Source organism: Peromyscus californicus, unplaced genomic scaffold, assembly GCF_007827085.1.
Source record: "Peromyscus californicus insignis strain IS unplaced genomic scaffold, ASM782708v3 Scaffold_10__1_contigs__length_136768540, whole genome shotgun sequence".
Taxonomy (NCBI): domain Eukaryota; kingdom Metazoa; phylum Chordata; class Mammalia; order Rodentia; family Cricetidae; genus Peromyscus; species Peromyscus californicus.
The window spans coordinates 28,864,123-28,880,302 of NW_026294391.1; the positions used below are offsets into that span (position 1 = coordinate 28,864,123).

A 16,180-nucleotide genomic window follows, 5' to 3' on the forward strand; every position below is an offset into this window, starting at 1 on the left:
TGATCTATGGGCTCAATAGTCTTTGCTACTTTCTTTAGATTAAGGTCAATAATGTTAAAGCCATGCCTCAACCTAACAGAAAATGTGTAACTATCAATTAGTCACAAAGAAGCAAAACATAACACATTGGCATTAATTCTCAAGTTCACTAGGAATACAGTTAGAAATTAGTTTCTCACTTTATGTGAAGAAAGTATAATTATATACTACATGTTTTTCTTTCTTTTTTTTTTAAAGATTTATTTATTTATTGTGTATACAGTGTTCTGACTGCACATATTCCTGCAGGCCAGAAGAGGGCGCCAGATCTCATTACAGATGGTTGTGAGCCACCATGTGGTTGCTGGAAATTGAACTCAGGACCTTTGGAAGAGCAGCCAGTGCTCTTAATCCCTGAGACATCTCTCCAGCCTCTACATGTTTTTCATTAGTTTTGTGTAGCTAAATGTTTGAGGATGACAGAAAAACTCTGAAATACCCAGATTCCCAAGTTTAAAATGCAAAATAAAAGCATATTGGGGGTCAGCAGAGAAAGCACTTGCTATGCAAGCCTGGTGATCTGAGTTCAATTCCTGGAACCCATGCAAAGATAGAAGGAGAGAACTGACTCTATAAACCTATTCTCTGGCTTCTATATGTGCACTGCTCCCAACCCCTTCCCCCATTTCTCTTTCTCTCTCTCTCTCTCTCTCTCTCTCTCTCTCTCTCTCTCTCTCTCTCTCTCTCTCTCTCACACACACACACACACACACACACACACACACACACACACACAATTTCTTCAAATATATAGTATAAAAAACTTTTATTTTTTTTACCTGGTTTGTTTTGATCAAGGTCTGTAGTAGGGGTATCAATACGAGCCTTAGGGTTGAAAGGCTGGCTACTCAAAAACTTATCACACTGCAGGCTGTGACAGAAATTTTCAAGAAAGCGAAGTGCAAATGATGCACTATTCACTGGAGGGAGCTCAACGGTATGAACTTTCCCATCAAAGGCGGCTATGAAGTGGGGAGGTAATGTCAGTCATCAGTCATCTCATAGACAGATGAAAAATACAGTAACAAAAGAATCAATTCAGGAAATGTACTTTTAAGTTTACTTTCTGGGTTTTGAAATGTAAAAAGGAATTGATAAAATTCTATTTTAAATATTTATAAGCAGGGTAAGAGAAATGGCTTGGTTTACAGTAAGCCTTCTACTCTAAACATCTCCTGAGTACAAATGTGATAGTATCTGCTTATACAATCATGATAGACACTGGCTACAACCTACTCTATCCTACCCTATTTTTTAAATTTTTTTTATGGTGCTGGAGACTAAATTCAGGGCCTTGTACATGCAAGGCAAGCATACTACCCCTGAGCTACAATTCCTAGCCTTTTCCTTTTATCTTAATGAGATTTTCTTTTGTGTCACACTGTTCTTTAAAGCTTCTTAGAGATTTTCTATAAAAATTAAAACTTTATGTGAACCATGCATAAATCTCTGGCTTAACAAAGCATGCTCAAGGAAAAAATTGGTGTCTTTTACTTAAACTTATAGTATTATACTACTAGTCTCTGTTGTTTGTTTGTTTGTGTGACACAGGATCTCAACTATATAGCCTTGGCTGACCTGGCACTTTATAGCCCAAAGTGCCCTTAAACTCACAGTAATCCTCCTGTTTCAGACTCCTGAGTACAAGGGGAATAGATATAGGCCATAATACCTACTCTCATCTGTCTGGTTTGATAAAAGTAAACTTTCCAAATAAGAGTTAAAATATGTTAAGCATATAACCACTATACTTATTCTATCAGTATAATAAAAGATTATAGTATAATATAAATATTATAAGTAATCTATATGCAATAATAGTCTGCCCTTCTAAACCTCAAATCAAATTTAGAACAGGAGTTGAATAAAGAATTAGATTAGTATACCAGTAATTATTTCTCCTCCTCGAGTATCTGGCTTAAGAAATAGAAACACAGCCTTGGGGTCAATGGCACAATCCACACAGGCCTGCACAGTCCGCCGGAGAATCACATTCACAGGGCCTGGGCCAAAGTGGTCAGGCAGCTGCTGAACTTTCTGTGGATCCAGGTAGGGGCCACAATCTCCATGTTTATTTATATAGACACAGACTTGAAAAAAATGTATATAAACAATGAGGTGAATTAAAATACATTTTCTGAAAATATTACATAATTGCCATATCCTACTAGTGACTTCACTTAAAGGAAATTTAAATATAGTTCATATCATTGACCATTTCTGCTACTGAAAATATGCAAATAGATATATTATCATATTATATAAAGGTATTGAACATGCAAATAGTAAAAAAAAGAGCTTATTCAGTATTTTAGAGTTCTACTCAAACTGATTATATATGTATGAGAAAACTTAGGAGTATCATATCATCATTCTCAATTTATTATTGCAAGAAATGGTACAAAAATTAAAAAGTAGTTTCCTGTTTTTCTTATTCTTTAAGTTGTGATCTTTCCCCTCTAACTTCTCCTAGAGGTTTCCCAATTCTCTACCTACTTAAGCTCATTGTACATATAGTATGTGAATTTCCTTTGAAAATTGGTCATCCTTACTCCTTTTGTGACTGAATTTCTCATAAATCACCAATAGTATACTTCAATTGCATTTTCTAAAGTAATCAAATGATTTAAGGTTATGTAATGGTAATTTCTAATGATATAAAGTTAGAAAAATGAAAATAAAAATTTCCTTCTGTATATGCCTAGGCTCATTGATGAAAATTTTAAACTGTTTTCTTTGTACAATAAAAACATACAATATAGAAGTTTCCCATCTATAATTATGGTGTCAAATACAGATAATTTAAATCAGCAAAGGCAAATCAAGGTATACTATAAAAACATGCAGGTTTATCATTACTGAAACTATTACTTTCTTAAATCAAGAACATTTTAAGCTATTAATCTGTACTGAAAAATTATATATATTTAGTATACTAAAAACCCATTCATCTCAGTTTCACTGGGTTGAAATATATGGTAATCTGACTTGTCCCAACAGTCAGAAGGATAGGCTCTGTCACAAAAATGAAACAGTGATTAGCCTCAGCCCAAGGTGATAATGGCACAAATACATTCAGGAAGTAAAGCAAAAGGATTTCAATGTTTTATCATATTTTTACCTCACTTGTTGAGCATCCCTTAGATGAAATCATTAGTACCAGAAAATTTAGTACACACATAATGAGATAACTTGGAGATAGGACATAAGTCTGAGCATAAAATTCATGTATATTTCTTATACACTTTATACACAAAGTCTGAAGGTAGTCTGATATAATAATTTGGGGGCACTGGGTTTTGATTGCGACCCGTCATATGAAGTCAGGTGTTTTTACTTCTGGTGTCATGTCAGTACTCAAAAAGTTCAAAGTTCACATTCTTGGATTAGATATGATCAACTTGTATTCGTGTAGCTAGTGGATTAAAAATCATACATAAGAAATGAAGTGAGATAAATGAATCTTTGAAAAACAAGTGGTATTTCAAGAAATAATTCCCTTTAAGTGAGGAAAAAAATAAGGAAAAGTTCAAGAAATGTAAGAGTATAAAGAAGGTAATTAAGGATATAAAAGAAGGAATAGGACACACTTTTTAAAAACATGAATGGAGTGCTAGAGAGCTGGCTCAAGAGCACTGGCTGCTGTCTCCAGAGGGACTGGGTTTGCTTATAAGCACCCACATGACAGCTTACAACTGTCTGTGTCTTTATTCTCAGGATATCTGACATTCTGACGTTCTTGTCTGGGTACAAGGCACATACATGGTGCACAAATACACGTGCAGGCAAAATACTCATACATACAAAATAAAAATGAAAGGAAAATTAAGATTAAGGAAATGTATAGGGGATGATAAAAAAGAATTTGCTTTGGTCTGTGCTCTTTCAAACATACCAGAGAAGAATTTAAAATCACCATGTCCTTTGACAGAAACATTATTTTCAAAAGGCATGAGTTACCTTGGAAAACACGTATCATACGAAATGACAAAATACTTTGACAATAAAGAAGAAAGATTTGATAATGACACAAATTCAAAATGTTGGATTTTTTTTTAGGTGACATGGATTTAAATAGACTGGTTTTGCTTAACATTAAGCTGAACTACTAGCTTACCAAATACATTGTTTACTCATTTCTAGAAAATACTAACTTACCTGTAGACATCACTATTTTAGATGGCCCTGCAGAAGACTTATTAGATGAAGAGCTTTTCATCAGTGAACTGAGAGAAGCTGAAGATGTAGAAGAAACAACTGGAATACATTTTTCCTGTTTTTTAAAAAAAAGGAATAAAGAATTCAGGTATATGTTCTCTTTTAAGAGCTTCTAGATGAGAAAAAAATGGTAGACATCACTGGATCACAAAATCATTAGTTTAAAAAAAAAGGCTGAAAACCTTCTGGGTACCAAGAACTGCAATGCTTTGGAAAATGAACTCAGGCCCACAAGCTGTTCAGGTGCCAGAGAAAGAGACCAAAAGGCTAGGTAGAATTCCTTATCCTATCTTCTGTTGATACCTTAGTCAAATTAGTTAACTGTGTAAAACCTGTTAACTTCAAAACATTTTTGAGGTTCCCTGCAAGACATTTTTTATCATTGTTAATTCTATAAATCTCTTTTCTAATAGGCAAAAATAACCACAACAAGGCAGAGGGCTTTAGCAAGCAGCTGTTCATTCCCATTGTGTCTAGCCACCAATAATCTTCATAAAATTGTAAGTAATTTGGTGAAGACTGCTTGTTGCACATAAGAGACAAATATCTCTTAAACACAGTTGAATATTACTAATATTCTGCTTATGTGAAATCTTGGGATTTTTCTAGGAGCTACTTTCAAACTGCTCTGCTTTATCAAAAGAAAAGACTCTTGTGCCTAGAAAAATTATGACAAAAAGACAAAAGAGTAAAGCATTTGAGGTTGCTGCAATATACTTTAAATTAATGACTGTTATCTGGATTCACAGTGGACTAGTAAATCATGCCAAGTATTGAATTACAAATTTCATTTTTTCAATGTTTCAAAATTCTGAACCCTTTGATGAAAGATAATGTTTACTACTTCAACTTGAACAAATACAACTATTTAGAAAATTTACTAAAAAAGTTTTTAAAGTTTCTAAACTTAAATTTGATTAAATTTTATGTGTATAGATGTTCTGCCTGCATTTGTATGCCTGTGCCCACAGAAGAGGGCATTGTATCCCTGGAACTGGTGCTACAGAGGGATGTGAGCTTTCATGTGGTTGCTGGGAATCAAACTCAGGCCCTCTGGAAGATCAGTCAGTGCTCTTAACCACTAAGCAATCTCTCTAGCCCCTGTGCTAAAATCCAAAACGTAGGAAAAAATGATATTTCATAAAGGAGTCTATTTTAAGAATATTTTCTATAGCTCAAAAACTTTCTCAGTTATTAAAACTGTGAACATCTTTATTTTTCATATAAAATAACGAAGTTAGATAATAGTGAACTGAAATGATGCTTTTGAAAAAAAATACAAATTATGAAATATACTACTAGTTCTTTATCTCTATCATTAAATAATGTGTACCAAAATACCTTTTCAAAATTATATTAGTATTGATACTAGAAAACATAGGAGTCAAAAGATATTATCACTACTATTACACTAACTTTCTGAGCAGGTGAAAATACATGTTTTCAAATATATCTTCACATTAAATTTCAAGATCAACTTTTTCTTTTTTCTTTTTTTTTTTTTTTTTTGGTTTTTCGAGACAGGGTTTCTCTGTGTAGCTTTGTGCCTTTTCCTGGAACTCACTTGGTAGCCCAGGCTGGCCTCGAACTCACAGAGATCCGCCTGGCTCTGCCTCCCGAGTGCTGGGATTAAAGGCGTGTGCCACCACCGCCCGGCAAGATCAACTTTTTATAATTTTATTTCCCATTTTTAAAATGTTACTGCTTTACAGTAATCTTTTTATGTTTATCATAATATATTTACAAATATTTCATACTGATTTTTATAAATTTTAAATGTTTTAAACAGAAATGATAGTATAAGTATTTTAAAAACAAGAAAGATGACATTATTTGTTACATATGGCAAACATTCATAGAAACAAATGTTATGCTGATATCACATGGAAATATTAGATGTATAAGATAATACTGAGATATTTATACCTTTATATTTAGAGTGCATGTCTTTTTGTTTTGTTTTGTTTTGTTTTTCGAGACAGGGTTTCTCTGTGTAGCTTTGCGCCTCTCCTGGAACTCACTTGGTAGCCCAGGCTGGCCTCGAACTCACAGAGATCCGCCTGGCTCTGCCTCCCGAGTGCTGGGATTAAAGGCGTGCGCCACCACCGCCCGGCTAGAGTGCATGTCTTATAGATACTATTTATTTTTAAAATTCCAGTTTTTTAAATCTCAGCCTTTTAATGAAGAATTTAATTCATTAATGTTTAATATAATTATTATTATATTTGGTTCTGAGTAAACCATTTTATTATGCACTATTTGTTTCCTTTATTCTTTTTTGTTGTAGTGGTTCCACTTATTCTATCTTTTGAGGGGTTACTTGAATACTTAAAATTCCATTTTAATTTCTTCCTTGGATTTTTAGGTACACATACTTCTCTACATTTTTTACATTATGACTAGAGGCTCATCCTTAACTGCATAATTTTCAAATAAAAATTCATAATGTACCATTTCACATAAAATGTTGAAATTAAAATTATATAGATCCTTATCTGCCATATTCAGGCTTTTATAATGTAAATTGTTTATATATATATCTGTGATATAAACTGTGCAGGACTAGAAATGATTATAAGAAAAAAATTTCTTCACTATTTTCCTCTCCCAATCTATCCCTGCCTCGCTTCCTCCTGACTAATTACACATGTTAAGAAAATATCAACTTACTCTCTTTTTCAGTATTTTAAATTCTGTACCAGTTTTTCACATTGGATAGTTTCTATTCTATTCTCCAACTCATTTACTCTTTGTTCTTTCATCATCAGTAAATACTAGTTAATTCTGTCCAATGACTACTTTACTTTAGATATTACTACTGTTCCACCCCCAACTCCAGTTCCCCTCTCTGCCCTATTTGAGTTCCTTTGATGATGAACTGTAATACAGAAGTACAATTTCCTCATAAGTTGCTTTTGTTTCTCAAAATAGAAAACCTAACTAAGACAAAAAGAGCCTTATATATTTAAAACAGTCCTAAAACCTTCAGCATAATTTTAGTAAATTGCTAACCTGCATGTTAAAAATAATACTACAATACAAAGACTTACAATACAAAGTAGCAAGAGATATGACTAACCTTTTTTCCTGACTTTCCACCTATTTTCTTTGGTAGGACAATTTTAATAGTAATGCCTTTCTTAGGAGCTGAAGTATCTCCAGTTGACTTAGTTTGTCCTGACTTCTTGCTGGTCTTTGTTACTGGTAGTACAATAGTTGTTTTCCGTGGAGACATCTTTGAAGATTGAGCCCCTTTGGAGGTGGGAGACTTTGTTTGCTCAGAGGTGGAAGGCTTTGTTGTCTCAGAAGTGGAAGATTTTGTTTGTTCAGCGGAGGAAGGTGGTGTGTTCTCTGTACTGTGCACTGAAAGAGCTGAGAAAAGAGCTTAGAAACAAAAATTAAAGAAAATTATATAGTTAAAAACACTACCATATGACTCAAAAAACTTTTAGCATATCTTTAAAAGTTCTCAAGGGTTACTAATGAAAACTATTTTAAACAAGATCCAAATTAGCAAACCTAGAGATGAAAAGGAAGACACTACAAAAGATACTAAGAAAATTAAGAGAATCATAAATACATATTTAAAAAAATCTGTATTCCACTAACTGGAAAGCCTAAAGGAAACAAATTTCTTAAAATATACAATCTATCAAAGTTAAATCAAGATAAAGTAAGTGTAATTTAAGTAGATTCGTAACTCCTAGTAAGATAGAAGCAGTAACTAAAAATCTCCCAACTATAAAAAGCCAGTGGACAGATGGTTCAGCATATAATTCTACCAGGTATTCAAAAGAGAATTAATGACACTAGTCTACAAATTATTCTGCAAAAGAAAAACGAAGAAACATTCCTAAATTCTTCTTAGAAGGCCATCATTACCTGTTACCAAAACCACACAAAGATCCAACAAAAAAGAAAACAACAAACCAATATCAATCATGAATATAGATCATAAACTCAATAAAATATTACAAACCAAATTCAAGAATACATCAAAAAGATTATTCACTATCAATTCAGCTTCATACCAGAGATACAGGGATGATTCAACATATGTAAATCAATAAATATAATCCACCATATAAAAAGACCAAAGGACAGAAACCACATGATCACCTCAAAAGATAGAGAATAGGCCTTTGACAAAATTTGACATTGCTGATAAAAGTCCTGAAGAGATCAAGAATATGTGGGACATATCTCAACACAATAAAGGCACTTTATAACAAGTTCACATATCAACATTCCTTCTAAATGGGGAAAAACAAAAACAAAACAAAACAAAAAAGAACAAAAACATTTCCACTTAAATCAGACTCTTTCCATACTTGTTCAATATAGTGTCTACACATAAGCAAGGAATAAATCAAAGTATCATCATTTGGAGATGATATGCTTTTTTATACATAAAAGACTTCAAAGACTACACCAGGAAACTTCTATAGCTGATAAATATGTTAAACAAAATAGCAGGGATGGTGATGGCTCCAGAGGTTGCTTTATTGTACAAAATTATTTTAGCTATCCTGTTTTTTTTGTTTTTCCATATGAAGTTGAGTATTGTTCTTTCTAAGTCTGTGAAGAATTGTGTTGGGATTTTGATGGGGATTGCATTGAATCTGTAGATTGCTTTTGGTAAGATTGCCATTTTTACTATGTTAATCCTACCTATACATGAGCATGAGAGATCTTTCCATTTTCTGATATCTTCTTCAATTTCTTTCTTCAGAGACTTAAAGTTCTTGTCATGCAGGTCTTTCACTTGCTTAGTTAGAGTTACCCCAAGGTCTTTTACATTATTTGTGGCTAGTGTAAAGGGTGATGTTTCTCTGACTTCTTTCTCAGCCCATTTATCGTTTGTATATAGCAGGGCTACTGATTTTTTTGAACTGATCTTGTATCCTACCATATTACTAAAGGTGTTTATCAGCAAAAAAAAATAGCAGGATATAAAATTAACACACAAAGATAAGTAGCCTTCCTATATACAAATAACAAATCAGGGAAGCAAATCATATAGCAAAGCAACATCATACAATTTCACAATTGCCTCAAAAAACATGTTGGAATCACTCAAACTAAGCAAATAAAAGACTTTGTATAATAAAAAAATTTAAGAAACTGAAGGCATAAAAAGATGCAAAGACTCCCCATGCTCATTGATTGGGGAAAACTAATATTGTGAAAATGGCCATCATACCAAAAGAAATTTACAGATTCAATGTAATCCCCATCACAATTATAACATAATCCTGCACATAAATGTAACAAATAATCTTAAGTTTCATACGGAAACACACACAATCAGGATAGCTAAAACAATCACAAACAACAAAAGAACTGCTGAAGTTATTAACCTTCCTGATTTTAAGTTTTACTGCAGAGTTATATTAATACAAACAAGCATGATGTTGGCATAAAAATAGATATACTGAACAATGGAATAGAGTTAAATACCTGGATATAAGCCCACACACCTACAGACACCTGATTTTTGTTCAAGAAACAAAAATACACACTGGAGAAAAGACAGCATCTACAACAAATGATACTGGTTAAACTGCATAGCTTCACGTAGAAGAATGAAAACAGATCCATCTATCACCCAGCACAAAACAACTCCAACTGGATCAAGGACCTCAAGATAAGACTTGATACAATGAATTTGATAGAACAGAAAGTACTGAAAACAATTAAACCCATTGGCACAGGAAAGAACTTTTTGAACAGGAGCCAAATAGTTTAGGCATTAAGATGAAAATTAATAAATGGGAACTCATGAAGCTAAGAAGCTTCTGTACAGCAAAGGACACAATAAATTGAGCAAAAAGGACCAGAGAGAATGCAAAAATACAACATTACCAACTATAGATCTGACAGAAAGTTAGTGTATCTAGAATATACAAAGAATTTTAAAAGCTGAACATCAAGAAAACTATTACCTCAATTAGAAAACGGGATATATAATGAAAAAGAGTTCTCAAAAGATGAAACACAAATGGCTGAAAAACCTTATAAAATATTCAACATCCATAAGCACCAGGAAAACACACAAAATCTCATTCAAGTCAGAATGGCCAATAAAACAAATGACAGCTCATATTGGCCAGGATGGGGTAAGGAAAACACTTATCCATTGCTGGTGGGAGTGCAAACTTGTACAGCCACTATGGAAATCAGCATGGCAGTTGCTAAAGAAAGATGGGAAATTGATCTACCTCAAGATCCAGCTGTACCACTCTTGGGCATATACCCAAAGAACTCTATATCCTAATGCAGAGATCTTGCTCATTCATGCTTACTACTTCTCTATTCATAATAATTAGAAATTTGTTAGCGCTTAGATATTTATCAACTTATGAATGGTAATGAAAATGTGATATATTTATACAATGGATTATCATTCAACTGTTAAGAAAAATGAAACTATCTAAAATATGTAGGTACACAGATGAAGTTAGAAAAGAATCATCCAAAGTAAGGTAATGCAGATCCAGAATGAAATACAATATATATTTTCTCTTATATGTAGATGTTAGCTTTTATGCTTTAAATATGTGTGTTTCTTTTATAATACCCACAGAGGTTAGGTAGGTAGAAAGGGACCAGGGGGGAGGATGGGATCTTCCAAGGAGCAGGAAATAGAATATAGTGCTATAAAATGGAAATTAGAACAAGAGAATTAAAGGGGGTGGGCTATGAGAGGGAGGGTAGAGGAGGGAACATGGGGAGGAAAAATTAATTAAAAAACCTCTTAAAAACCCAAATGGAAACCTACTATAATAAAGGCTTCCTGAAATATACACAAATATAAAATGAGTTCAAGTGCAGTGACCTTATAATGGAGGGACAACACACCTACTCTACAGTACAAACTACCAAAAACTAACCCAGTACCAGGAATCGGTTACCACTTTTTGAGGTGTTAGCCAAAGGGGTCCCACAGATCCCACATCTAACACAACAGGGCACTACCAATGCGGTTGCCCTTTACAACTGGAGGGTAAGAATCTCAAAGTAGTTTTAATTTGCTGAGCATGCCACATACAATGTCAAGGAACATGGAAAACCACAGCTGGTATGAAAATGAAAGCTTCACTTCTATTGGTTCATAGTATGATAAGTTGCTATACACATTATCAGAGAAGAAAAGCAATCATCAATCTCAACAAGCTACAAACTGAGCAAGCTATAATAACCATCTGCCTGCTAGATATACTCACTGGCACAATAGTAGCAAAAATTTTCTTTGGAGTAATCAATTAGTTTTTTACTAGATTTAAGGCCCACTCCATGAGATGGACCCCCAAAAGGATACTGGTAATGAAGAAAAAAAAACTGTGACAAGATAGGCCAAGTGTCCTAGGAGAAATCTCACTAGTATAATTCTGATAAGTGGTCATAGTAATAAAATGACTCCTAGATGAATGACATATTGCTATTGATTACGAATGATCTTTAGTCATTGATTGGCGATAAACGAAACCCTTTTCAGAGAAGGTTCTTGCAGTGGTTGGTAATTAAAAAAGAGACCTACAACTGGACCACCTGCAGAGAGTGAGAGACTTTGGAGTGCTCAACCCTAAATGAGATGTCTGTATCATTCTCATCCCCTCAATATTCAGTTATCTATGTGGAAAAGCAGGTGGAAAGATTCTAACCAGAGGCGCAGAGGACTTTGATAAGAGAGTATTTTCCAGAAACAACAGAGAAGACACATATCCAAAAAGAACATGACAAAATGCACAGAACATATACAAGCTCAAAGCAGAAAAAAAACCAGCATGGATGAGGTGAAGTAGATATAAAGTCTCAGTCCTTAGCTAAGAATTGATAGCTGCTATGAAAGAAAAAACAATTTTCCTCAACAGAGTAACATGGTACGTATCAGCCATTGTAGGGCAGGTACAATATTCAGTAGTACATGAACACAAATTGGACACCTAATTTTTAAGTTTTCCCTTTTTTAAGAGAAGGAATATAATATCCTACACAAAGCAAGGTAAGGAAAAGACATTGGAAGAGTTGGGGGAGGGGACACAATATGATCAAAATATAAGGTATAAATTATTTAACAATAAATAAAATCATTAAAAAATAAAACATTGTTTAAACAAGAATGCCAGTCAAAATGAAATTTTAGGAACATTAAATTTTCATAATCAGGAAACAATTTAATTCTCTAAAAAAGATGAATTTGTTAGAATAACCAGCAAATTTGATTTAGCACATTGAAAATTTTAGCAATTTATCATTGTGTTACTTCTTATATTGGAGTTCTTAAAACAAAAACTGTCTTCCATTATGAAAAGAACATGCTATCATTTAATATTGATCAAATATCTTGTAAACCAATATAGCAAAACAAGGCAAGGCAATTACCTGGAATTGCTTCTTCATCTTCCAAAAGTTTGGCTTGGTCTTTCCAAAATTTGCTGACTCTTTTGCGCTTGCGTTTTTTCTCCGCTTTGTTGAGGTATGAAATGAAAAAAAATGCATATTTAAAGCTGGAACACATTATGTTCCAGTATGCATATTAAATAATAAAGCATCTAATGAGCTATAGTCTCAAATCTTATCATAGTGAAAATTCCTATGAATTTATCATTGTGGTACTTATACTTGTTTCCTTAAAAGTGAAAAACGGTCTTGTTTTCTAAAAACATTGTACCATTATTCAATATATGGCAAACATCTTATGAATCAATATGGATTAAAAAAAATCAAAGCAATCACCTAGGGCAGCTTCTTCATCTTCAAAAATTCCGGCTTGGTTTTTCCAAGGATTGGTGACTGTCTTGCCCTTGCGTTTTTTCTCAGCTTTGTTGAGGTATGAAATGAAAAGTATTATGTTCATTTAAAGCTGGAACACATTATATTCCAGTATACATGCTAAATAATAAAGCTTCTAATGTAGCATAGTCATGAAAGGTTACCATCACACTCATATGACATTTAACAATGCACAACATGGCACAATAACTCTAAGGACACAGTAGTGGCATGCATACCTTGGCAGTAACCAAATACTCTTTACTTGGGACTTAAAAGCTACTCAACATGAGGGAAACTATAACTGGCACTAGAAATCTAGCTAAAAATTCTGTGCTAGAGAAATGATGGTTATTGGAGGACAATCTGCAACCACTAATTTAACTAAAGCAGCATAGGCCCCAACAACTATCTATAAACATTTGTCTTCATACCCACAGATATTAGTAGTGTTCATTCTTCATCAAGAAAACTTGTTTGTCACAGACAGAGACCATTACAATAAACCAAAACTAATCAAAACAAAGAGTGGTGGAGCCCAATCAGAATGGATACTTCTATAGAACATTCCTGCACTCTATTCAAGAGGAGGTAGAAAGATTGTAAAGAGCCAGAGGGTCTCCTAGTAATATCAGGAGAAATATGATGTGGGATGTCTTTCTGTACGCTGTGAATATGTGTTGCTCCCACTGGTTAATAAATACAACTGCTTTGGCCTATGGCAAGGCAGGAGAGAGGCAGGCAGGAAATCCAAGCAGACATACAGGAGGAAGAAAGGCAGACGGAGGGAGATGCTGTGACCTGCCCAGAGGAACAAGATGTATTAGGATACAGGTAAAGCCACGAGACATATGGCAATACATAGATTAATAGAAATGGGTTAATTTAATATGTAATAGCTAGCTAGCAATAAGTCTGAGCCATAAATCAGTTTGTAATTGATATTAAGCCTCTGAGTGATTAGTTTATTAAAACAGCTGCTGCCCGGGTGGGACTGGGCAGGACCGAGAAACTTCAGTCTACAGAAATTCACATAAAAACTCATGAACAACACTGCCAAAACATGAGCTGAACAAGAATGACACTAATACATATACAAACTGGACAGAGAAAAGACCATGAAGCTTCAACCCTCCAAAGAAAACAGGGAATGGGAGAGATGGGAATCCCCAGGTAGAAGCACACCATTTCACTGTCTGATGTGAAAAAGCCAGCCATGAAAATATACATACAGTTACTATTATACAGACAAAACAAGTTATATTCAGGGTTGTATATGTATATAGATATTCTTTTTTTTTTCTTTTGGTTTTTTGAGACAAGGTTTCTCTGTGTAACAGCCCTGGTGGTCCTGGAACTAGCTCTTCAGAAAGGCTGGCCTTGAACTTACAAAGATCTGCCTTCCTCTGCCTCCAGAGAACTGGGATTAAAGGCATGTGCCACACATGCCCAGCCACATAGATATTCTTGAATGAAAGCATTAACAATTACTGAGAAAAGAGGCCAGACATTTGGCAGAGATAGAGGCATACATGGGAGTTTTGGGGGAAGGTAAGGGTCAGGAGAAAGCTTGAAATTTAATCATTATCTTAAAAAAAGAAAATGTTCTCTTTTAAAACATGAAAAAAACTAAAATCAGGAAAAATCTAATTCTTAAAAGATAAACTTATTACAATAGGAGACAAATTTGACTTATCACACTGAAAATTTCTACAAATTTTTCATTATACTACTTCTTATATTCATTTTCTTAAAAGTTAAAAAGTCTTTCCTTCTAAAAATATTACATCAATGTTCAATACACAGCAAACACGAGAATAAATACAGATTAAAAAAACACCACGAACAAACAAAAAATAACAAAAAAGCGATCACCTGGGGCTGCTTTTTCATATTCAAGAAGTCCGCCTTGGTCTTTCCATGGTTTGGTCACTGTTTTGCCCTTGCGTTTTTTCTCAGCTTTATTAAAGTATGAAATGAAACAGAGACTGTGTACATTTAAAGCTACAACACATTATGTTTAATTCACTGTTTTCCAAATAATAAAGCTTCTAATACTAATGCATATGCTCTAATATAGCCTGTCATAAAGAAGACTATCATGAAGCTCATGTGATGTGTACCATGCCTATCATGGCATGGTAACTCTAAGCATGCAGCAGTGGAACAACTTCTTTATAAGCAACAGCTATTTACTTGGACTTATGACTCTCTGACCAAGTAGAGAATGTGTGACACTGGAAACTCAGCTAAAACCTCTGTGCTTGGCAAATTATGATTACTGGAGAAGAATCTAAAGCCACTAACTTACTAAAATGGCACAATCCCTAACAACAATCTATAAACATTGTTCTTACACATGTAGATAACTGCAGTCTTTACTCTTTATCAAGGGAATTTTTGTTTGCAACAGAGACCATCATAGAAAACCACGACCAATCAAAGAGCCAAAGGGTGAGGGAGTTTAATCTGAGACTGAATCTCCTAGTAATATCAGGAGAAACTACTAACATCACTGCTCAAACATGAGATGAACAAGAATGACAGCAATACATATACAAACTGGACAGAGAAAAGCCTGTAAGGCCTAAATCCTACACAAAAGAATTCAAAGAACTCTAGAAAACGCTAGAAAACTCAAGAAAGGTAGGAATTGGAGAGGTGGAAATCATGAGGGAAGAGCATACCAATTCACTCTCTAGTGTAAAAAGACAGTCATGATAAAATGCATTCAGGTATTACTATGAAGAATGAACAAGTTATACTCAGGGATATATGTGTATATAGATATGCAAGCACTAACAATTAGTGAGAAAAAAGGACATATATTTGGCAGAGAGAAGGAGGGGTATATAAAAACTTTTGGGGGAGGACCAGGTAGGGAGAAAGGTTGAAATTAAACTATAATCTCGCCGGGTGGTGGTGGCACACGCCTTTAATCCCAGCACTCGGGAGGCAGAGCCAGGCGGATCTCTGTGAGTTCGAGGCCAGCCTGGGCTACCAAGTGAGTCCCAGGAAAGGCGCAAAGCTACACAAAGAAACCCTGTCTCGAAAAACAAAAACAAAAAAAAAAAACCTATAATCTCAAAATAAAAGAATTTTCTCTTTGAAAATATGAAAAAGCTATAATCAGAAAACAATGTAATTC

At 34.1% G+C, this 16,180-nt stretch overlaps 1 protein-coding gene across 13 annotated transcripts in view; it reads right to left on the reverse strand.

Moving 5' to 3' along the window:
- Scml2 (Scm polycomb group protein like 2) overlaps window positions 1–16,180 on the reverse strand; it is a 101,301-nt gene that overhangs the window by 13,689 nt on the left and 71,432 nt on the right. For 12 of the 13 annotated variants that reach the window (XM_052721794.1, XM_052722460.1, XM_052722356.1 and 9 more), the window contains 7 exons: window positions 14,908–14,991; window positions 12,997–13,080; window positions 12,643–12,726; window positions 7,337–7,641; window positions 4,198–4,312; window positions 1,926–2,129; window positions 819–1,001 (listed from right to left, as the gene is read on the reverse strand). In XM_052721794.1, the coding sequence (XP_052577754.1) occupies window positions 819–1,001; window positions 1,926–2,129; window positions 4,198–4,312; window positions 7,337–7,641; window positions 12,643–12,726; window positions 12,997–13,080; window positions 14,908–14,991 (1,059 nt within the window). The remainder of the gene's footprint in view (window positions 1–818; window positions 1,002–1,925; window positions 2,130–4,197; window positions 4,313–7,336; window positions 7,642–12,642; window positions 12,727–12,996; window positions 13,081–14,907; window positions 14,992–16,180) is intronic. The other variant, XM_052722155.1, reaches the window with a different exon arrangement.